The following is a 21,921-nucleotide window of genomic DNA, read 5'->3' as shown; positions in this document are numbered from 1 at the left end:
AGTTCCTAGGGTGTGGGTCTGTAAGCCTGGGGGGACAGGGCCTGGCTCTTGCTGTGTTTGTACAGCACCTAGCACCACAGAGCCCTGCCCCATGACTGAGGCTCCCAAGTACTACCCAGACCTACTTCCTAGTCCCAGGGAGGCCTGACCTACCCGCAGAGCATCTAGTTCTATTGAACAGGGTGACTGTTGTACTGCTCACCAGCACTGGAGTGGGGGGAGAAGCAGCCATGGGCTGGTAACTGGCCTATATCCTCCCTCTGCACAGATCAGTGTGGGTAAGAGAGAGCTCAACCCTACCACCCCCTGCAGCCCAGCACCTGCCCTTGTGTACCAGCTGGTCTGTTACAGCTGGCATGGGACCAGGCGGCTCGTTCTTGATTTGTGCCATTTCAAATCAACCCACCCGGCTTCCTGTGGGAAAGTCTTTATTGAATAAGGCAGAGGGGAGACAGCTTATTACACAGCACTAGTGTCTAGGCCAGACAGCACCCACTGCTTTTCCCAAGGAGCCTGTATTAGAGCAGAGGGCACAGTCCAATCCCCCATTAACAGGAGCTGATAAGGGATGCTGAGGCCTCCCAGCTGCTATAACTTTACTCCTCCCCAGCCCCCTCTTTACAGCTTCAAGCAGCACTGCTGCCTAGAACCCCATTTCACTTTGCCCCAAGGAGCAGTGCCCCTCTTTCCCCCTGGAGTGGGCTGGGTGAACAGTGAAATAACCATGCATTGGGCACAACAGGCCCAGCACCTTCATCTCTTGTGGGCTGGATGCTGCAGCAACTCATGGCTCAGACCGCAGAGGTGATAGAGGGAAGAAATGTGTCCCCAGCAGGGGGCAGCCTGGAGGCAGTTCCAAGCCAGCTGGAGCATGCACCAGGCTGGTGGATGAGTTCAGGCCCCAGAAGGTGGTCTCCCTGCTGCATCAAGCTCCTCCTGCATGAGGTGTTTAGGAGGCTAGATTGACTTTCCTGCCCTGGGTTGCTATTTTTCTTCCTCATCCTGGTCACTGGCCACCGCTGCCTCCTCCTCACTGTCGTCCTCGCTCTCTGTGCAGCCGTAGCGCAGTCTGTTCGTGTTCACAAACAGGTCACTGTCGTCGTCTGAGTCCTCTTCCCCAGAGGAGTGGGCAGCCGTTTGCTCCCTTTCCCTGCTGCAGAAAGGGGTGGCTGTCAGTTCTAGGCCTGTGGCCCTAGCCATCACCTGGCTGCCTCCTTGGGGCAGCTACCCCCCTGATCGGGGCACTAGCCTAAGACGAGACCTGGGTTACCTAGGACTGGAACGACCTTCTGGACCAGTGAGCCCCATCCCTGTTATTGCAGCCACCCCATCATACAATCCCAGTCAGACCCGTATCCAGCTCCCTCTGTAAACTCATTGGGGTGTTTGCCCACATCCCTTGGGGAGGCTGTTCCAGAACCTCCCTCGGAGGGGCTGAAACATAATTTCCAGTCTAATTTATTCCTGGACAGTTAAGCAGCCATCCCCCTCCTTTCCCACTCACCTGGCCTCAGAGCTGGGCTGACTTTCTGCAGTGTCACAGAAGGCCTCAGGCCTGTGGGGGGGGAAAAGGCATGAGATGATGTGTCAAAGCCAGGGCTGTTCTAATGGCTCTGACATTTCCCCGGGGGGGCTGCAGGGAATGGGATATGGGGCCTTTCCTCTCCACTCCAGCCCCTGCCCAGGGCATGGGACTGCTTCAGCCAACACAGCCCCTGTGCAAAAGGGGCCACTAGTAACCCCAGCACAGACCCATTTTCCCACCAACACAATTGATAAACAACCTACTTTGCATCAAAACCCAAATTTGTGGAAAAACCTCATTTGACAAAGTTTTCCCCAGTTTCAGTTACACTAGAACCAGAGATTTGGTTTTGGACAAGTTAGTTTTCAAAAGTTTTGTAGAGGGAAACTTCCTTTACTCTATCCCTGCCTCCCTCATGTTAAGGAGTCAGATCAGGTGGCCAGAAAAGGGATCATCTAAGCTGGCTCCTGTATAACAGGCTCTAGGACTACCCTGAATTAATTTTCTGTTCAAACTACATCAAGTCTTTCCAAATCACCTCTGAGCTGGATTTAAAAATTGCCAGCACTGGTGAATCCACCAAAGCCTTTGGTCAGTTGTTCCAATGAACCCTCTGCTTTCCAATCTGAATGTGTCTAACTTCAATTTCCAGCCAGTCGCTCTTGTTCAATGTTTGTCTGCCTGCTAGATGGTAGAGCCTATTGTCAAATTTCTGTTCCCCATGCAGGTACATATAGACTGGGCTCAAGTCACCCCTTAAGCTAAGATTGAGCTCTGGAGTCTGTCACCAATCCTTATATTCTTGTGGCTCTTCTCTGCCCCCTCCAATTTATCAACACTCTTCTTGAGACAAGACCCCGGGATCCCAGCCCCAAACTGATTATAAACAGCATCTGTTCCCTGCTGGAGAACTACCACCCCATCTGCACCCAATGCCCACAGAACTAACTGCTCTGCTTCTATTCCTACAGCTCACAAGTGGTGGGAATCAAGCCTCAGCCCTAGGTTCAGAACTGAAGCCCAAATTGAGCAGTGAAGGAAGCTAGTCCGTGGAACAGCTTATCCAGGGCTGAGGTGGATTCTCCATTTGGGTCCAGCATGGGCAGAGCAGGGTTCAGCTCCTGGTTCTGCCACTGCCCTGGGGAGAGTTGCTTTGTGTATCTTGTGCCTCAGTTTCCTCATCTGTAAAATGGGGCTAATCCTTCCTTACTGGGCAGGGCTGTGAGGAGAAATCCCACAGCAAGAGGCTTGGGATTCCATGCTGAGTGTCATGAGTACATCTATGCCATGGAGGCTGGGGGCTTTGTAGATTCCCCGAGACTAGCCCACTTGCTTCGGGGGGGGGGAGGTCCTGCAGGCTCCTCTTCCTACAAGATGGACCTTGCTCATGACAGCCCAGGCAGGGCTGGTGACACATGGGCACTGCTTGGGGGAAGCAGCAAGGCTCAGGGAAGGATGTAAAGAGCAGAAGGGACCAGCTGATGAAATCTCAGCCTCAGGAGAGACACTCCCCACTAACTCTTTTCTCCAGCACCTTGGTGCCAGAGGGGCAAGAACAGGCAGTCTGGAGGCTCATGGCTCATCACACACACACACATTCTCCCCCACGCCTCCAACTCCTACCAGAGCCCTTCTTTCTTTAGGTACCGCACATGGTCCTTGTACAACACAAAGTTGATCTCAGCTTTCACCTTCTCACCCTCTTCGATGGGGTCCACCAGCAGAAAGTCACCTGCAGTGATAAAGGGACAGATTGTGGAGTTTGGCTGGTTTAGGAGACAGGGGAATGGGATACAGGGCCTTTCCCCTCTAGGGGGTGCTAGCTCTCATCTAGCCCCAGAGTGGGGGGACTGGTGGGCAGGGAATGGGACACAGAGCTCCTTCTTCTTTTAGGGTGATGACTCCAATCTGTGCCCAGGGGAGGTGGGATATGGAGCCTGTCTCCTCAAGAGGTGCCATGAACCCAGCTGCACTGTACTCACCTCGTTTGATCCAGATGTTCTTGCGGAATTTTGTGGGCATGCTCACTAAGAATCTGGTCCCCTCGGCTGTTTCCACCTCATGGAGGTTGTTTCCTGGGGTCCCCAGGACCTGGCAGAAGGAACAAGGGGGATTAACCACAGGAGCTACTTCCCGAGGGAGTGGATTCTCCAGCACTTAGCACCTACAGATCAGGGCCTGTCTCAAAGTGAACCTCCAGCTCAACCACCAGAGCTGGGCTGGATGCAGGAATGGCTGGGGGCGGGTATTCCATGGCCTGACTTATGCAGGAGTTCAGACTAGATGATCTGGCTCCAATTTTGGCCTTGAAATCTACTGCCCTCAGAGGGCTTTTAGATGGCTCACACTCCACCTGCTCTGCCTTGCCCAGCAAGACAATGACTGTCTGAAGCCCTGAAGTGTGAGATTGGACTGCAGTTGCCTTCAGGGAGCAGGAAGATTTTCTTCCCCAATGCACAATTGGACAGATATATTCGAGGGTTTTCTTGCCTTCCGCTGAAGCACGAGGCTCACCAGTGCTCAAGGGATATGACGGCAGGGAAGTGCCGAGATGAGACATGCCCAGATGCTGCCCGCAAGCAACCCACACCCCATGCAGCAAAGGAAAGTGAAAACCCCCAAGGTCCCAGTGGAGCCCAGCTAAGCAGGATTGCTCCCTCTCTCACCCGGACAATCTGCTGTTGAGGAGATGGCACCACGTACTCCTCCAACACCTCTTTCACCACATGCTTGCGTTTGGTTGCTTGGGACATCCTGGTGCCTTAGCCCTCAGGGACAGGATCCCTGCTGGGCGGGTGACGTGCTGAATGGCTGGAAGGCACACGTGCTCTGGAAGGCTATAAGGAGAGGAGAAGAAACAGTAAAGGGAGAAGAGTCTTGTTGTGTCTTCCCAAGATCAAATAAGCTTCTAAAGGCAAAAAGTCCCCCAGTGAGAAGGGCACTGGACTGGGAGCCAGGAAACCTAGATTCTGTTGCAAGCTCTGCTGCTGACTTTGGGCAAGTCCTTTTGCCACTCAGTGCCTCAGTTTTCCCTCCCCCCCACAGACCCTTTGTCTAGATAGAGTACAAGCTCTTTGGGGCAGGGACTGCTTCTCACTAAGTGTCTGTATACAGCCTGGCATGATGTCATCCGCACCCAGTCTGCACAGCAGCCAGTACCATGTAGGCACAGAGCACCAGCCAGCCCCTTAACTGAGATCAAGGCCCCATTGTGTCAGGCACTGCATAGACACACAGTGAGAGACAGTCCCTGCCCTGAGGAGCTTGCAGTCTAAATAGACAAAGGGCAGAAGAAAATGAGGCACACCGAGAAGGGTCACGGAGGCGGCAGAACAGAACCCAGGCAGCCCTGGGTCCCTGCCCAGCACCCTGCCCACTACACCACACTGCCTATTCATCAAGGACATCCCCTTGATCTTAGGTTATTAGAAAAGGTTACTACCTTCTCTACCATCTACCTTCTCTACTCCCCCCAGGATGGGGCAGAGATTGTCTGCTCTCCCAGGAAGCCAGCAGCACCACTACCTGCAAGGTACCTGTTTGGGGGATAAAGAGAGGCTGTCCGTCTCTGATAGTTGAGGATCCAGCGCTGAATTCAGTCCTCGAGGCATCCACCAGCACTGGACACACTGGAAGAGGAACAAAGACAACTCTGTGGTTCATGGAAATGGACTGAGACTCCCTTGCTCAGGGAATGAGGCAGCTCCGAGATTCCTCCATTCTGCTGGAAAATTCCAGGCCAGGCTCCACACATTGTCTCCCGTAGTAATAATTCCACTGAGAACGTTTTAGCCGTGAATCTCAAAGTGCTTTAACACAAGGAGGTCAGGATCATAAATAGGGAACTGGGGCATAGGGAGGGGAAGGGACAACACAGGCAAACAGTGGGAGTTGAAACTGAGGCAGAGATGGAGCATAATAGAAAATAGATCCCAAGCATTTTGAGTGCCAATTGAGTACACCATCCCACTGGGCCATGGAAAGATTGCCAGCAATTCTGCTGATAATTGGATGAGGGAGATTAATTCTTCAGGGCTGAATCAGCTTCCCAGATAAAATCTCATCCACATCAGAGAATGAAGCAAAGACCCCACAGAGACCATGGAAACCAAGAAGAGATTGATCCAGCCACTTTGTGCCATAACCCTGTTATGGTTTCCTTACAGTCTGAGACAGATGAGTGGGATCGAGTGAATGAGTCACCTATGTGGTCACTCGATTACAGACCTCAAAGTCGCAATACTCCAAGAAAAAAATTCAAAAACAGACTCCAACAAGAAACTGCAGAATTGGAATTAATTTGCAAACTGGAAACCATTAAATTAGGCTTGAATAAAGACTGGAAGTGGATGGGTCATTACACAAAGTAAAGCCTATTTTCCCATGCTATTCCCGCTCCCCACTGTTACTCACACCTTGTTGTCAACTGTTGGAAATGGGCCATCCTGATTATCACTACAAAAGTTTTTTTTCTCCTGCTGATTATATATATATATATATATATCTTCCTACTGTATTTTTCATTACATGCATCTGATGAAGTGGGTTTTAGCCCACAAAATCTTATGCTCAAATAAATTTGTTAGTCTCTAAGGTGCCACAAGGACTCCTTATTCTTTTTGCTGATACAGACTAACACAGTTACCACGCTGAAACTCTGTGACTCAGTTTCCCTCGCCTAAAAAGATGGGGCTAATGCCTGCATTATCAGTCCATGCTGAGATTCATTCCAGCCCTGCCCTAAGCATTAGCCCCCCCCTCCCCCTCCCCCTCCGAGAGCTGGGCCGGAACCCAGGAGTCCTACCCCCTCGCAGATTAGTCCCATTTGATTCTCCATCTCCCCTGCCCAGGCGCGAGGGCCAGGTCCCCTCCAGGGCTCTTCCATGACGGTGGGGGGGGGAGCTCCTTCCCCTGCACGGGGTTTATTACCCCGAACACCCCTTAGGGGCGGGGGTTATCTGCCCCCCTAACACCCGGGGGGAGAAAACTGGTGTGTGTCTCTGCCGCCTCCCCCGCTCCCCCCTGCCGCCTCCCGTCCCTACCTCTCTCCACATGGGACTGAGTCGAGTCAACCGCTTCCGCCTCCTGAGCAACCCCGACCCTTCCCCGCTCCACTTCCGGGTGTTCCGCTCGCTTCCGGCTCCGGGCCCACTTCCGGGCGCCGCCTCCTCGCCCTGCCCCGGTATCCCCTGGTCCCCTCCCGGGCCCCAGCTAACGCACGGGGCAGCCCGGGGGCGTTATTATGGGATGGAAGGGTTGTTACGGGCCAACCCCAGTGACAACAGGCGGCGTCAGAGGCTGCCCCCCGCCCATTGGTTACTGCTGGAGGAAGGATGTGTTGGTACCATCGAGTTTTCAATTGGCTAGAGTGTAGCTGCTGAACTCTGTGGTTTAAATGTGGCTGGAGCGTCCCTGGGAGGGCGCTAGGGCTGTTAGGACTCAGAGAGCGGATATAGCCTAGAGACTGAGGGACCCTGTGCTCTATGGTTAAAAATGTGGCTAGATCGCCCCTGGAAGGGCTCATAGAGCGCCGCCTACTCTCTATGGTTATATGGGGCACGAAGAGGCGCGCGTCCCTGCGTGGCCCGGAAGAGGAAGTGGAGTTTGCGCAGGCGCGGTGGGTGGCCGGTTGGGCGGGAGCGGCGGTGGCTGAGGTGCTACAGCAGCGAGTGGAGCTGGTGAGTCGTTCCGGCGCCGGGCGCGGGCCTCGGGCAGGGTGAAGGCGGCTGAGGCGGTGTCTGTGGGGGAGTCTGAGGGGGCAGGGGAAGCAGGAGCTGGGGGGAGGGGCTGAGGGGCCCTTTGAGGAGGGAGGGGTGGCGGCTGGGGATGTCCCTGGGACGGGGGCGGACTGGCGGGAGGGGTGGGGATGGCGGCGGCGGCGTGCGGGAGGGGTAGAGCGGAGGAGGATGGTGTTGAGGGGTGGGGCATATGGTGGGGCTGATTGTCTCTGTGGGGTGGGGTGAGTTAGGGAGAAGAGGGGTGAGGTTGGAGTGTTTGGGACTGGGGGGAGGGTTTGTCTGTAAGGATTGATGGGGCTGACGGTTCCTGGAGGGAGGGCTTATCCATAGGGATGGGGAAGGGAAGGGTGGACTCCATAGATCAGTGTTTTCAGACGTTTTTAAGTACAAGATCAGTTTTTGAATTTTAAGATCTACCCTGCCCTTTCCGTGAAGCCCCACCCTGCTCAGTCCATCCCTCCTCCCTCTGATGCTCGCTCTCCCTCCCTCACTTTCACCGTGCTGGGGTAAGGGGTTGGGGTGCAGGAGGGGATGCAGGCTCTGGGCTGGGGCCGAGCGGTTTGCAATGTGGGAGGGGGCTCCGGGCTGAGCTTGGGCCAGACGGTTGGAATGCAGGAGGGGATTAGGTGTGTGAGCTCTGGGAGGTAGTTTGGGTGCAGGAGGGGTTTGGGGTGCTGGCTCCAGGAGGGGGTTCAGGGCTGGGGCAGGGAGTACAAGGTGCTGGCCCCATGACCCTCCAGGAAGCTGCCCACGGGTCCTTGCACTGTGCCCCCTGGAGGGGGGGGCGTGGCAAGCGGCTCTGTGTGCTGCCCATCTCTGCAGGCACTGCCCCTACAGCTCCCATTGGCTGCATTTCCCCATTCACGGCCAATGGGAGCTGCAGGGGTGATGCTTGCAGGCAGGAGCAGTGCGGGGCCGGGGGGGTGTGGACCCTCCTGCAGGGACATGCTCACCACTTCTAGGAGCAGTGCGGGGCCGGGGCAGGTAGGGAGCCTGCCTTAGCCCCGCTGCACCACCGGACTTTTAGCAGCCAGATATGGCACTCTACCGATTGGTGACATCTGCTATAGAGGGTGAGGCTTGGGAGCTCTGTGGGGGTGGGTGGGCTGATGGTATCTGGGGGAGGGTTGAGTTAGTGCTAATGTTAATCCTTATTTAGCTCTTATCATTAGTAGGTCTCAAGAGATTTGTAAAGGAGGGTCAGTGCCCTCCCCCATTTTACAGATGGGGAAACTGAAGCACAGAGTTGAAGTGAGGCCCCCGGATCAGTAGCTGATCTGGGAATAGAACCCAAGTCTTTTGGGTCTAGTTCAGTTCTCTACCCACTGGGCTACATTCTAGGGAAGGGAGGGGTAGAGTGCAGGTTTCTGAAATTATGGAGGTTTTTTTGTAGAGGACAGTGCTCAGGTTGTTGGGCCGGTGTGGTGAGTTAGGGAGAGGAGGATCTCTAGTGGTGAGAGAGGGGTTGGGTTATAGTGGATGTGTCTGGGAAGGCTAGGAGTGTCTGTAGTGATGGGTGAACTGTGCTGAGGCTGAAAGTGTCTGGCTCTGGGTAGGATTGGGATGGGAGCGGATGGTGGAAGGTGTTTCTGAATGGGTGGAGAGAGGATCTGAGGGGAGGGAGGTGGGGATGAGGGTGTCTGGAGAACGGAGGGAGGGTGTCTTTCTGGTGAACGAAGGGTGAGGGTGTGCATAGGGGAGTATGCATCTGGTGAGGATGGGCCAAGAGCAGGATCTCTAAAAGGGCTGAGGGTGCCTTTCGGGAGGGAGGAAGGGGGTGCACAGTCAGAGCAAGGGGCTTGTTGGTATTTGGAGGCAAGGATGGGGCTGCGGGTGTATGTGGAAGGGAGGGGAGTTATCCCTGAGGTTGGGTGCTCTGCAGAAAGTGGGGAATTCAGGGGCCTTTGGTGGGGCTGTCACAGATTCACAGGTCTGGTGCTCTTTACAGCCTTGGAATAGTCCCTGGAATGACCCCTTCAGTGTGTCAACCCCTTTAGGGTCACGTTCTCTTGCAGGGGTAAGTCCCGTGGCTTCACCACCTCCTGGGACTGGACCTCAGAGCCTTTATCACCCCTGCTAACTCTGAGAGCTTCCCTCAGTGAGTCCACTGGAATTGGACACCTGGGGAAGACTTGAACACCCAAAGGGAGCAATGCAGCCCTGACTTCCTGACTCTTGAGTGACTTAAGCCAGTGTTAAAACAGTAGGATTTATTAGAATACTCAAGGAGCTGACTGAGGAGATATCTGAGCCGCTAGTGATTATCTTCAAAAAGTCATGAAAGACGGGAAAGATTCCAGAGGACTGGAAAATGGCACTATATTTGCCCATCTATAAAAAGGGAAATAAGGACAACCCAGGGAATTACAAACCAGTCAGCTTAACTTCAGTACCCAGAAAAATAATGGAGCAAATAATCAAGCAATCATTGTGCAAACACCTAGATCAGGGGTGGGCTAACTATGGCCCCGGGCCGGATCCAGGCCACTAGTCATTTTAATCCAGCCCTTGAGCTCCTGCTGGGGACACTCCATGCGGCTCCTGGAAGCAGCATCTTGGCCCCCTCCTGTGCTCCAGCCGTGGAGCAGGCTTGGGGGCTGTTCCACGCAGCTCCCGGAAGCAGAGGCATGGCCCTCCTTCCGGCTCCTACACGTAGGGGCTGTTACCTCAGTTCCCCTAAAAATCAACCCAGGGTCACACTTGTATTAGTTTTATTATGATGCCACTGTTGCATCAGACAGAAAAGAAATGGAGCTTATCCACACACCCACACTTCACCGCATTCATACCCTCATGCACCCAAACACTTACACAGGCGGAGAGTTACCGGAGGCAGCATGGAAGCCGAGAAGCCAAAGTGTGGTAGATCTGGTGTGTCCACCTGTGGTCATGAATCCAGGCTGGTGAGCAGGTCAAGGGGCAGCAGCTTGTGTGCATGCCTTCTTCCTTTTTCTGGAACTGAGTGGCTCCTGTCACGTACACCCAGTTTTCCTTCTGTGTCTGTCACCGAGAATCATTCCCAGACCAGTTTCTTTCATGCATACCAGGTTCTTCTTTTCTTTACAGCACCCCATGATTGCCTTCTCAGAACAGATTACATCAGACACTCCCGGCTCCGGGCTGTTTTCTCCTTGCAGTTCCTCTCTGCCCAGTCCCACATACACTCCCTTGTTCACACTCCTTTATCGTCCCCACACACTCTGATTGTGTGATGGGATATTACAAAGCTTGGAAGTTCATACAAATGGTAACTTGAAAAGGTTACAAAACTTAAAAGGCTATGTTAACAATAACTCAAGTTACAAAGTCTGCAAAAAGGTTGCAGAATTTATTGGTACAAGTTACAGATCTTACAATCACATTTGAGGGGAGGCTTTACATAGCAGGGGCAGCCAGGGGCCTCCCCTCTGCACACTCCCCCCACACCAAGAGACGCCCCTGCAGCTCCCATTGGCTGGGAACCTCATCTAATGGGAGCTGCAGGGGTGATGCCTGTGGGTGGGGCCATGTGCTGTGCCTCGTGTAGGAACCGGAGCAGGGATATGCCGCTATTTCCTAGAGTTGCTTGAGGTAAGGGCTGCCTGGGGCCTGCACCCCGACCCTCTCCCCGTGCCTCAACCCGCCTGCCCCACCTCTGATCCCCCTCAATCCCAGCCCAGAGCCCCCTCTTGTACCCCAAACCTCTCATCCCCAGCACCACCCTGGAGACCTCACCCTCCCAAAGCCCTGCACCCACCCTGATCCCCCTCTGAACCCCTCGATCCCAGCCTGGAGCACCCTCCTACACCCCAAACTCCTCATCCCCAGAGCCCACACCTCCAGCCGGTGTCCTCACCCCCTCCCACACCCCAACTCCAATTTTATGAGCATTCATGGCCAACCATGCAATTTCTATTCCCTGATGTGGCCCTTGGGCCAAAAAGTTTGCCCACCCCTGACCTAGATGATGATAAGCTAATAAGTAACAGTCAGAATGGATTTGTCAAGAACCTATTGAGTCAAACCAACCTAATATCTTTCTCTGACAGTGTAACAATCCTTGTGGATAGAGGGGAAGCTGTAGATGTGGTATATCTTGACTTTATTAAGGCTTTTGATACTGTCTCGCGTGACAGTCTCATAAATAAAACTAGGGAAATACAACCTACATGGAGCTACTATAAAGTGGGTTCATAACTGGTTGGAAAACTGTTCCCAGAGTAATCATCAGTAGGGCTGTCAAGCACTTAAACAAATCAATTGCGCTTATTAATAGAAAACCATTTATTTAAATATTTTTGATGTTTTCTATGTTTTCTAATGTTGATTTCAGTTACAACACAGAATACAAAGTGTACAGTGCTCACTTTGTTTTTTATTACAAATATTTGCACCGCAAAAAACAAAAATAGTATTTTTCAATTCACCCAATACCAGTACTGTAGTGTAATCTCTTTATCATGAAAGTTTAACTTACAAATGTCGAATTAGGTACCAAAAAACCCTGCATTCAAAAATAAAACTGTCAATCTTTAGAGCCTACAAGTCCACTCAGTCTTATTTCTTCTTGTTCAGCCAATCACTCAGACAAACAAGTTTGTTTACATTTGGAAGAGATAATGCTGCCTGTTTTTGGTTCACAATGTCACCTGAAGATAACAGGCATTCGCATGGCCCTGTTGTAACCAGCGTCGCAAGATAGTTATGTGCCAGATGCGTTAAAGATTCATATGTCCATGCTTCAACCACCATTCCAGAGAACATTAATCCATGCTGATGATGGGTTCTGCTCTATAACAATCCAAAGCAGTCCAGGCCGGCACATGTCCATTTTCATCATCTGAGTTAGATGCCACCAGCAGAAGGTTGATTTTCTTTTTTGGTAGTTTGGGTTCTGTAGTTTCCGCATCGGAGTGTTGCTAAAAGACTTCTGAAAGCATGCTCCACACCATGTCCCCCTCAGATTTTGGAAGGCTCTTCAGATTCTTAAACCTTGGATTGAATGCTGTAGCTATCTTTAGATATCTCACATTGGTACCTTCTTTGCATTTTGTCAAATCTGCATCGAAAGAGTTCTTAAAATGAACATGTGCTGAGTCATTATCTGAGACTACTATTACATGAAATATATGGCAGAATGTGAGTAAAACAGTGCTGGAGACATACAATTTTCCTTCAAGGAGTTCAGTCACAAATTTAATTAACACCTTATTTTTTTAATGAGCGTCATCAGCATGGAAGCATGTCCTCTGGAATGGTGGCCAAAGCATAAAGGGACATATGAATGTTTAGCATATCTGACATGTAAATACCTTACAATGCCGGCTACAAAAGTCCCATGCGAACGCTTGTTCTCACTTTCTGCTGACGTAAATAAGAGTGGACAGCATTATCTCCCATAAATGTAAACAAACTTGGTTGTCTTAGCGATTGGCTGAACAAGAAGTAGGACTGAGTGGACTTGTAGGATCTAAAGTTTTATGTTTTGTTTTTGAGTGCAGTTATGTAACAAACTACATCTGTAAGTTGCATTTTCATGATAGAGGCTGCACTACAGTGCTTGTATGAGGTGAATTGAAAAATACTATATCATTTTTATAGTGCAAATATTTGTAATGGAAAAATAATATAAAGTGAGCCGTGTACACTTTGTATTCTGTGTTGTAATTGAAATCAATGTATTTGAAAATGTAGAAAAATTTCCAAAAATATTTAATAAATTTCAATTGATATTCTGTTTTTAATATTGTGACTAAAATGCAATTAATCACAATTAATTTTTTGACTTAATCATGTGAGTTAACTGTGATTAATCAACAGCCCTAGTTATCGGTGGTTCACAGTCAAACTGGAAGGGTATATCAAGTGGGGTCCCACAGGGATCACTTCTAGGTCCAGTTCTGTTCACTATCTTCATCAGTGATTTAGATAATGGCACAGAGAGTACACTTATAAAGTTTGTGGACGATACTAAGTTGGGAGGGGTTGCAAGTGCTTTGGAAGTTAGGATTAAAATTCAAAATGATCTCAACAAACTGGAGAAATGGTCTGAAGTAAATAGGATGTAATTTAATAAGGACAAATGTAAAATACTCCACTTTAGAAGGAACAACCAGTTGCACACATGCAAAATGGGAAATGACTATCTAGGAAGGAGTTCCCCAGAAAGGGATCGGGGGGTCATAATGGATCACAAGGTAAATCTGAGTCAATGGTGTAACACGGTTCCAAAAAAAGCAAACATCATTCTGGGATGTAATAGCAGGAGTGTTGTAAGCAAGACATGAGAAGTAATTCTTCTGCTGTACTCGGCATTGATTATGCCTCAACTGGAGTATTGTATCCAGTTCTGGGCACCACATTTCAGGAAAGATGTGGACAAATTGGAGAAAGTCCAGAGAAGAGCAACAAAAATGATTCAAGATCTAGAAAACATGACTTATGAGAGAAGATTGAAAAAATTGGGTTTGTTTAGTCTGGAGAAGAGAAGACTGAGAGGGGACATAACAGTTTTCAGGGACACAAAAAGTTGTTAAAAGGAGGAGGGAGAAAATTTGTTCTCCTTAACCCCTGAGGATAGGACAAGAAGCAATGGGCTTAAATTGCAGCAAGGGCGGTTTAGGTTGGACACTAGGAAAAAATTCCTAACTGTCAGAATGGTTAAGCACTGGAATAAATTGCCTAGGGAGGTTGTGGAATCTCCGTCATTGGAGATTTTTAAGAGCAGGTTGGACAAACACCTGTCAGGGGTGATCTAGAATAATACTTAGTCCTGCGATGAGTGCAGGGGACTGGACTAGATGACCTCTCGAAGTTCCTTTCCTTTCCTATGATTCTGTTACAGGGGTAGGCAACCTATGGCACTCGTGCCGAAGGTGGCACGCAAGCTGATTTTCAGTGGCACTCACACTGCCAGGGTCCTGGCCACCGGTCTGGGGGGCTCTGCATTTTAATTTAATTTTAAATGAAGCCTCTTAAACATTTTTTAAATCTTATTTACTTTACATACAACAATAGTTTAGTTATATATTATAGACTTATAGAAAGAGACCACCTAAAAATGTTAAAATCTATTACCGGCACGCGAAACCTTAAATCAGAGTGAGTAAATGAAGACTCGGCACACCACTTCTGAAAGGTTGCTCTGACACCTGTTCTATTAGATGTCTGGAACACAGCTTAGAAAGTCCTTGGTTAGCGTAGAGAATAGAAAGTTACAGCAAAGTCCCTCTGGGTCAGTCCAGAGCTCTCCCTGACCCCTGTTGAGTCCTAGTCCAGAAGTAGAGAGCTTGCTTCCAGCCATTCACACTGAACAAACCCCAATGGCCCCTCTTCATCTTTTGTTCTTGTTCCTGGACAGACATTGTCATCTGGTCTCCTCCTCAGGCCTTTGCTCTCCGGCTGTTCACAACTGGCTGGTTTCCTGCTGAGGGTGGGACCCCCTGTCATTAGTTGCTAGGTACCAAATGGTGAGGTAGTTGTAATGGCCATTGTCTGTTGGGACTCTCCATGGGCATGGGTCTCCCTGGCCCCAGACAGCCAGGCCTCAGTCATACCTGTATCTCTGGGTCCCTGCAAAAAGCAAACAACCCTTTCCCCCGCACCAAGTTAACCAGGTACCACATAGGGAAACTGAGGCACACACAATATTCACACAATGTTATGAAAAATTCCCACTCCATCACAGGGGGTCTCTAGGAAGGCTGAAGAGGAGAATGAGGCTGAAGGTATCTGGACAGGGCTTAGTATTGAGGTGCCTTTGCAGGAGTAGATTAGGGAGGAGTTGGAGGTATCTGCATGGGAGGTTGGAGGGGTCTGCTGAAGGAGATTGGGAGCTAATGGGTGGGGAATCTGGAAGGGGAATGATGCTGGAGAATTTGGGGGGTTGTTGAAGGTGGGGAGAGGTGATCTCTGGAGCCTTGGGTGGGGGGTAGGACAAATGCATGGGGACAGGACTGGAAGCACTCAGGTATTAGATAAGTTTTGTTGCTTGGGGCAAGAGTCCTGGAAGGGGGCCAGAAGTACTGGAACGGGGGAGCAGGGAAGTGGGCTGAGACTCCTGGGTGGAGGAGGTTCGTCCTGGGACATCAGTCTCCCTTTCCAAACCTTAAAGCTTCTAACTAAAACCATCATGTGTCCAAGCCTCCCTCTGCGTGTGAGGTGTGTATAAGCAAGTTGACTAGGAAAAATGCCTCAAGAAAAACCTTTGCTCCATGAAAAGTCCAAGGCTGCCATTCTCTCCTCCTGTCAGATCAGAGTGTGATAGACTAGGAAGTTGGTTAATTCCTGATCTGGGAATTCCCTCTCCTGTGGACAGAAAATGTAAAACGGGGGCAGTTTTAAGTACAAATAACCATTTTTTGTATTTTTGACTACTTTTGTTGAACATGTACTAAAGCTCTGTCAGCTTTTATTACTGCCTTAGCTATGTGTTAGCACCATGTGTTCTGTTCCTGGTGTCTCGGTAGATGAGTCCATTTCCAGTGGCTTCATTAGATTGCAATTGTCTTGTTTACTCGTGTATGCAGACAATTCAGTGAGCTAGCACTGTGGGTGAATAGTTCAAATAGTTAAGAATCCTGGGTAAAATTTGACACTAGCCATCAGGTGTCTTGGAAGCTATTTTTATTGGCTTCTTCCCAGAAAAATAAAACTTCAACACTTTATGACACAGATTTCTCTCCTCTGCTCCTGTGATTCAGGGCTTTTTTATTTTAAGTAAGTAAGTTACAATTTCTACAACTACAATGGGGAACTAAAAGCTGAAGTTGGGCATCTGTACAGAGATAAATTTGAAATATTTCATCCAGTCTCATTGCAGCTGAGAGCTATGATAAAGGTGTTAGGCTTCCTACAACTAATTAATATTTTTATATTACAATCGTGATCAAAGGCTCTGCTGTGCAGGCTCCGTACACAGACAATTCTTGGCCCATATTCCAATCTTCCTTAGGTTTTTGGTTTGTTTTTTTTATAAAGGCTAGAAGGGACCATTAGATCTATTCTGACCTCCTGCATAATGCCAGGCATAGAATTTCACCACTTTATTGAGCCCAATAACTTCCCTCAGTTACATTCAGACTGGTGTGCATGACAGAGGAGATAGATATATATATATATAGAGAGAGAGAGAGAGAACTGGTATATACATCCCCTCTTCTATATATAGCACTGGGCACTAGCCATGCAGTTTATAGCTATTCTGAAAGTGATCTGTGTGCTTGAACAGTGTGTGACGGTACCTCCCATAAGGCTTTATGGGAATATGAGATAACTGGAATATGTTTTGTGCTGCCTGTGCCATGTAACATATCTCTGTAAAGGTTATGGTCTACTATATCTATTCATCCTATCTGTACACATATATAATTTTGTACTTCAGGTTAAGAATATTGGTTATATACCTGCTTGATTTCTAAGTGAGCTTTGTGAGGCATTTGGTCAGCTTCTTTAGGTAGGAATTCGCAAGGTTAAGTACCCAATCAGGAAGCACTTGGGGAACAGTGCGTGCATCTTGGAATGCTCCAATCCACATAAGAAGTCTTCCTGGAGACATACAAGATACCATGTGGACAATGGCTTCTGCCTGCAAAGACTGTGAGTCATGCATGGACATGTGACTTGCCCAGGTGACTCCAAAACTCCATATTGGAGCTGGACTTTGCATAGGAGTGAGGAGGGGGGTCTCCACCCACAAGAGAGTCTATTTAAACCCCTGGGAGACCCCTCCATTTTGTCTTCAGCTGGCTAAAGAAGTAGCCTCTCCACCCTCCAGGATACTTGAAGGAAACTAGAACAAAGGACAGTAACTACAGGGGGTGTGAGTGATTGCTGGACCCAGGCTAAAAGGAGACTAGTCTGTAAAAGGGAGCATTCTGGGACTGGTGAGGATCTTATCTGTATTTAGTTTGATTAGACATAGATTTGCGCATTTTATTTTATTTTGCTTGGTGACTTTGTTCTGTCTATTACTACTTGGAACCACTTAAATCCTACTTTCTGTATTTAATAAAATCACTTTTTTTACTTAATTAACTCCGAGTATGTATTAATACCTGGGGGAGCAAACAGCTGTGCATATCTCTATCAGTGTTATAGAGGGCGAACAATTTATGAGTTTACCCTGCATAAGCTTTATACAGGGTAAAATTGATTTATTTGGGTTTAGACCCCATTGAGAGTTGGGCATCTGAGTGCAAAGACAAGCACACTTCTGTGAGCTGTTTTCAGGTAAACCTGCAGCTTTGGGGCAGGTAATTCAGACCCTGGGTCTGTGTTGGAGCAGACTGCAGTGTCTCGCTCAGCAAGACAGGGTGCTGGAGTCCTGAGCTGGCAGGGAAAACAGGAGCAGAGGTAGTCTTGGCACATCAGGTGGCAGCTCCCAAGGGGGTTTTCTGCGATCCAACCCATCACACAGTGTTTTCAGAGGTTTGGCTGATGGCTGTTAATGAATCTGAATTGTGGTCTCTCTGATCTGTGGAAGACCTGTTAGAATCTGAGATCACAACTAAAAGGGACTTTTGTGGGCATCTGTCCACAATGGAACCACTGGAATCTTACTATGATTAGTAGGATCTTGTAAATAGTAAGTACCAGCACTTGTTTCTTAGAGTGGATAAGATCTTTCATTTTGCACCAAAATATATTTCACACACATTCAAGTCCTCAAATCCTGACTGAGTGGGTGCAGCTAACATTGATCGCTGGCCCAGCAGGATTCAGGGCTCTGTGGCATATGTTGCCTCTTATTACAGTGTCTGACTTTCTCTTCTTTTAGATCAAGCACCAGCCAATATGTCGTCCACCTCCCAGAAGCACCGGGACTTCGTGGCTGAGCCCATGGGGGAGAAGCCCGTGGGAACTCTGGCCGGAATTGGGGATGTTCTTGGAAAGAAATTGGCGGACAAAGGCTTTGACAAGGTCTCTGGAACCTTTTTTTGCGCAGATCTCTGTATCTTTGGGGCGGGGGGGGGAGTTCAGAAAGCTCAGCTCTAGCTGGGTCAGTGGCTAGAGTGAAACCATGTGGGAAACTGGGGCTTGAAATTGATCCACCAGCAATTTTGGAGCATCTTGGATAACTCCAAAGGGCAAAAGTTCCTCTTAAATCATGTGCCAACACAGGGCACCTTCTCCCTGCATTGCTCCTTTCACAAGGGGAGCTGGCCCTTTGAGGGGGATTATGGCTCTTCCAGGGGAGAGAAAGGATAGTTACATGCTGGGGGAGCATGGGACTTAGAACCAGACTTGTTGGGAGGGGGTAGGAAGGCAGCCTGAATTTAGGGAGAGCAGATGTGAGACTGAATGCTCCATTAAAGAGCAGACAGAATAGCCAGGGAGGAGGCCTAGGCTGTTCTCCAAAGGTTGTAGGTGGGCCTGGGGTAGATGGCAGGGAGAAGAGCCTGCTAGAAGAACCACAGCAGGGATGGGACTAAGACAGGGGTGGGCAAACTATGGCCTACAGGCTGGATCCGGCCCCCGGGATTGCCACTCCTGTGGAACTGTGGCCAATAGGAGCTTCGGGGGAGGTGCCCACAGGCAAGGGCAGCTTGCTCAGCCCTCTTTTCCCCTCCCCCCTCCCCCGGGGCTGCAGGGACGTGGTGCCAGCCACTTCCCAAAGCAGTGCGGACCCGGCCCGCTCCAGGTAAGCAGCGCCGGGCTAGAGCCCGCACCCTGAACCCCTCCTGTACCCCAACCCCCTGCCACACCCCTCCTGTACCGCCACACCCCTCCTGCACCCCAACCCCCTGCCTGCACCCCAACCTGCCACAGCCCGCACTTCTCTTGCACCCAGCCACAGCCCGCACCTTGCACCCTCCTGCACCCCAACCCCCTGCCCTGAGCCCCTTCCTGCACACCACACCCCCTCCCACACCCCAGCCCTACATTCATGGCCCCGCATGCAATTTCCCCACCCAGATGTGGCCCTCGGGCCCAAAAGTTTGCGCGCCCCCCCCCCCCCCCCCAGGCTAAGAACCTCTGCATCAAGAGTATGAGCCAGTTAGGAAGGCTTGGTTGGGGAGGGATCTGTGGTTTGAACTCTTCAGGAGTCTGGTTTATTAATGTAAAGGAAAGGATTAGTGAGAACATCTGCTGTCTGAGATCTGGTGAACTAGAGAAGGGGAAATTGAGGCAGGGCCTAAAACCACATTGGGCAAGTCCTGCTGTACTAACAAGGTTAGAAACGGGACAGGTGACAATCTGCCTTAACCACCATCTTCCTTAAAAGATCACTGTCACATACTTACAGGATTGCTCAGGCACTCGGAGTTGGAAGAGCAAGCCTGACCATAGCCTAATCCCTGTTACCTCTTCAGAGGTTCTAAAGCTCTTAATTAATACCAGAATTGATATGCCTCGTAATTATCATAAATACAAAAGCTCCAGGCAATCAATTCTCCAGACCCTTGTTTTAAAATATCCCGCTGCCCTGTGGTGTGGAATCCCTTGTATGTGGAAGGAAATTCTTTCATGCACTGTCACCTTGAGTTGTAGAGATCAGAGATCCCAGTGGTTCCGGTGAATGCAAGACTTTTATTTCTACCTTACTTCTATGCCCCCTAGAGGTCACCCTGAATAATGGCTCTAGATGTTCACAACTAACACCAGACTGCATGCTTGTAGGGGTTGGAAGGATAGTGCAGTTGCCCGGAACTCAGGCCTGGGTTCAGATCCACCTGAGACAGACTTCCTATGTGACCTTGGGCAAATCCACACTTAAGCTGCTTTTACGTAGCTGTGTCAGTGAGGGTTGTGACTTTTTTGCTGACAGTTAGGTTGGAATAGTGTAGAGGCTGTTACACCTGCAAGAGGACTGTTCTGCCAGTACCCAGTCTATCCTGGGAGGGTTTGCTGTTATAACTGTGTTGTCAAACCTTAAGTTTAGACAAGGCCTTAACTCACCCTGTGCCTCAATTCTCTGTCTGTAAAACAGGGATAATGCTCCCATCATTCACTTTCCTGGGAGATTAAAGCCCATTGATCTGTGAAGTACTCAGCTGCAAATTATGTTAGTATCGAGATTGAGAACCCCTGCCATAGAGCAAACTGGGGGTCGTGAGGTTATTACACAGGGGGTCGCGAGCTGTCAGCCTCCACCCCAAACCCTGCTTTGCCTCCAGCATTTATAATGGTGTTATATTAAAAACACTTTTATTATATATTTATTGGGGCCGGGGGGGGTCGCACTCAGAGACTTGCTATGTGAAAGGTGTCACCAGTAAAAAAAGCTTGAGCCTCTGCTCTATGGGACGGTGTAAAAGCTGTTCAGCTATCAGTCAGCGGACAACCTGGGGCTGTCCTATCCTTGCCTCCATTTAGCAGTGGATTTTGTGTGTATATTAATTATCAGTTGTGATACCCTTTTCCTTTCTGTGCTCAGGCATATGTGGTACTTGGGCAATTCCTGGTTCTGAAGAAAGATGAAGAACTCTTCCGGGAATGGCTGAAAGACACGTGTGGAGCCAACGCCAAGCAATCCAGAGACTGTTCTGGCTGCCTGCGGGAGTGGTGCGACGCCTTCTTGTGAATATTGGCTATTGCCTCCGCACCAGCAGTCACTATTATGGCTTTCATAGTTAGCAGGAAAAAAAAAATCTTCCCAACCCTTCCACTTTGTACCCAATCCAAAGGGCAGAATGAAATTAATAATTTATGGAAACCCCGTGGCATTTAGAATGTCTGTTTACATGGCTCTGATTTCTCGCCAGAAAGAAAATAATTGTCCCTAGAACCTGCCGTTAATGTAACTGACCAGATTTCTTCTGGGGAAAGAGGGGGTAATGTTCTATTCTACACCCTTTGTTAGATCTGTGTTTGGATTTTATAGATACAAGGTTCCTCACTGTTTCAGACCAGCTAACTCCTAAAGCCTTAATAATCCGCATGCTTGTAAAGGGGAGTGCTTCTATTGTCTTAATTCGAACTCTCATTGATATGCCGCTTGCTCACTGTTAGTTTAAAAAAAAAATTGTGGTTTTAAGCTCATTCTGGCTTATTTCTGGAGCAGTTATTTGTGGACCCTCCAGATTGTTTTATGCCACTTGGCTTTCTTTGGAAAAGTAACAGTGGAAGAAAACATTGTAAAGTTTTTTTTAAAAACAATAAAAATCAGCTGTGTTAATATTCCAGAGTTGCTCTTGGTTTAACTTGTTTCCTAGGGGATCTGGGAGATGGTGGAGCAGATGTAGATGGGGTGTTGGTTGCAGAAGGGCATAGCACTATGAAGGTGGGGCACATGCTCTTGGAGGCTTAGATCTGGGCTGGAGAACAGGGTGCTGGTGTTGAAAATCTAGTCTGAGCCTGTGAAGGACCTCTGTCCTGCTTACATTTCCCTGAGCTTGTTAGAGGTACTGGCCATTTAAGACATTGTGTTTCTACCTTTCAGTTCAGCTCCAACTCTCCTTAAATCCTTATGTCATCTGGTAGCAGGACCTTAGGCTGTCAGCTTGTGGAGTGCAAGAGAAGGGATACCTGTTTTGGCTGGGTTTCCCCCAGCTGTTACCCTGGTCATTGGGGTTTCTGGTCCGGCACCTTGGGCAACTTCCTGCCAGTTTGCTGCCTGACCCAAGGTAGTCCTCAGCCTGTCAGACAGCTGTGCCCCCTGCCTGGGATGCAGCCCATTATCCAAATGTTACTGGTTACTGGTCACCCACTTAGCTGGAGTTGGGGAGATAGCTATTC

General features: G+C 49.4%; 2 protein-coding genes across 2 annotated transcripts; one reads left to right on the top strand and one right to left on the bottom strand.

Moving 5' to 3' along the window:
* Positions 1-398: 398 nt before the first annotated feature.
* On the bottom strand, positions 399-6,697 carry EIF1AD (eukaryotic translation initiation factor 1A domain containing). The gene is made up of 7 exons (XM_045023242.1): positions 6,568-6,697; positions 5,062-5,154; positions 4,192-4,362; positions 3,508-3,616; positions 3,149-3,257; positions 1,505-1,555; positions 399-1,153 (listed from the first exon to the last, which is right to left on the bottom strand). Exons 3-7 carry the CDS (start codon positions 4,276-4,278, stop codon positions 985-987), a joined length of 525 nt encoding a protein of 174 aa, XP_044879177.1. The 5' UTR covers positions 4,279-4,362; positions 5,062-5,154; positions 6,568-6,697; the 3' UTR covers positions 399-984.
* A 185-nt stretch (positions 6,698-6,882) lies between these two features.
* On the top strand, positions 6,883-21,363 carry BANF1 (BAF nuclear assembly factor 1). Its single transcript, XM_045023243.1, has 3 exons — positions 6,883-7,203; positions 18,020-18,162; positions 20,621-21,363. Exons 2-3 carry the CDS (start codon positions 18,037-18,039, stop codon positions 20,765-20,767), a joined length of 273 nt encoding a protein of 90 aa, XP_044879178.1. The 5' UTR covers positions 6,883-7,203; positions 18,020-18,036; the 3' UTR covers positions 20,768-21,363.
* Positions 21,364-21,921: the final 558 nt, after the last annotated feature.

This window comes from Mauremys mutica, chromosome 7 (assembly GCF_020497125.1).
Source record: "Mauremys mutica isolate MM-2020 ecotype Southern chromosome 7, ASM2049712v1, whole genome shotgun sequence".
NCBI lineage: Eukaryota > Metazoa > Chordata > Testudines > Geoemydidae > Mauremys > Mauremys mutica.
This window is presented reverse-complemented; position numbering and strand designations above follow the sequence as displayed.

Bases quoted from the DNA above. Each gene is read 5' to 3' on its own strand.
- EIF1AD (XM_045023242.1), bottom strand. From the start codon at position 4,278: ATGTCCCAAGCAACCAAACGCAAGCATGTGGTGAAAGAGGTGTTGGAG. The intron at 3,617-4,191 runs GTGAGAGAGGGA...TCCTTCTGCCAG, and splicing joins CTCAACAGCAGATTGTCCGG to GTCCTGGGGACCCCAGGAAA. The intron at 3,258-3,507 runs GTGAGTACAGTG...TTATCACTGCAG, and splicing joins GAACATCTGGATCAAACGAG to GTGACTTTCTGCTGGTGGAC.
- BANF1 (XM_045023243.1), top strand. From the start codon at position 18,037: ATGTCGTCCACCTCCCAGAAGCACCGGGACTTCGTGGCTGAGCCCATG. The intron at 18,163-20,620 runs GTCTCTGGAACC...TTCTGTGCTCAG, and splicing joins CGGACAAAGGCTTTGACAAG to GCATATGTGGTACTTGGGCA.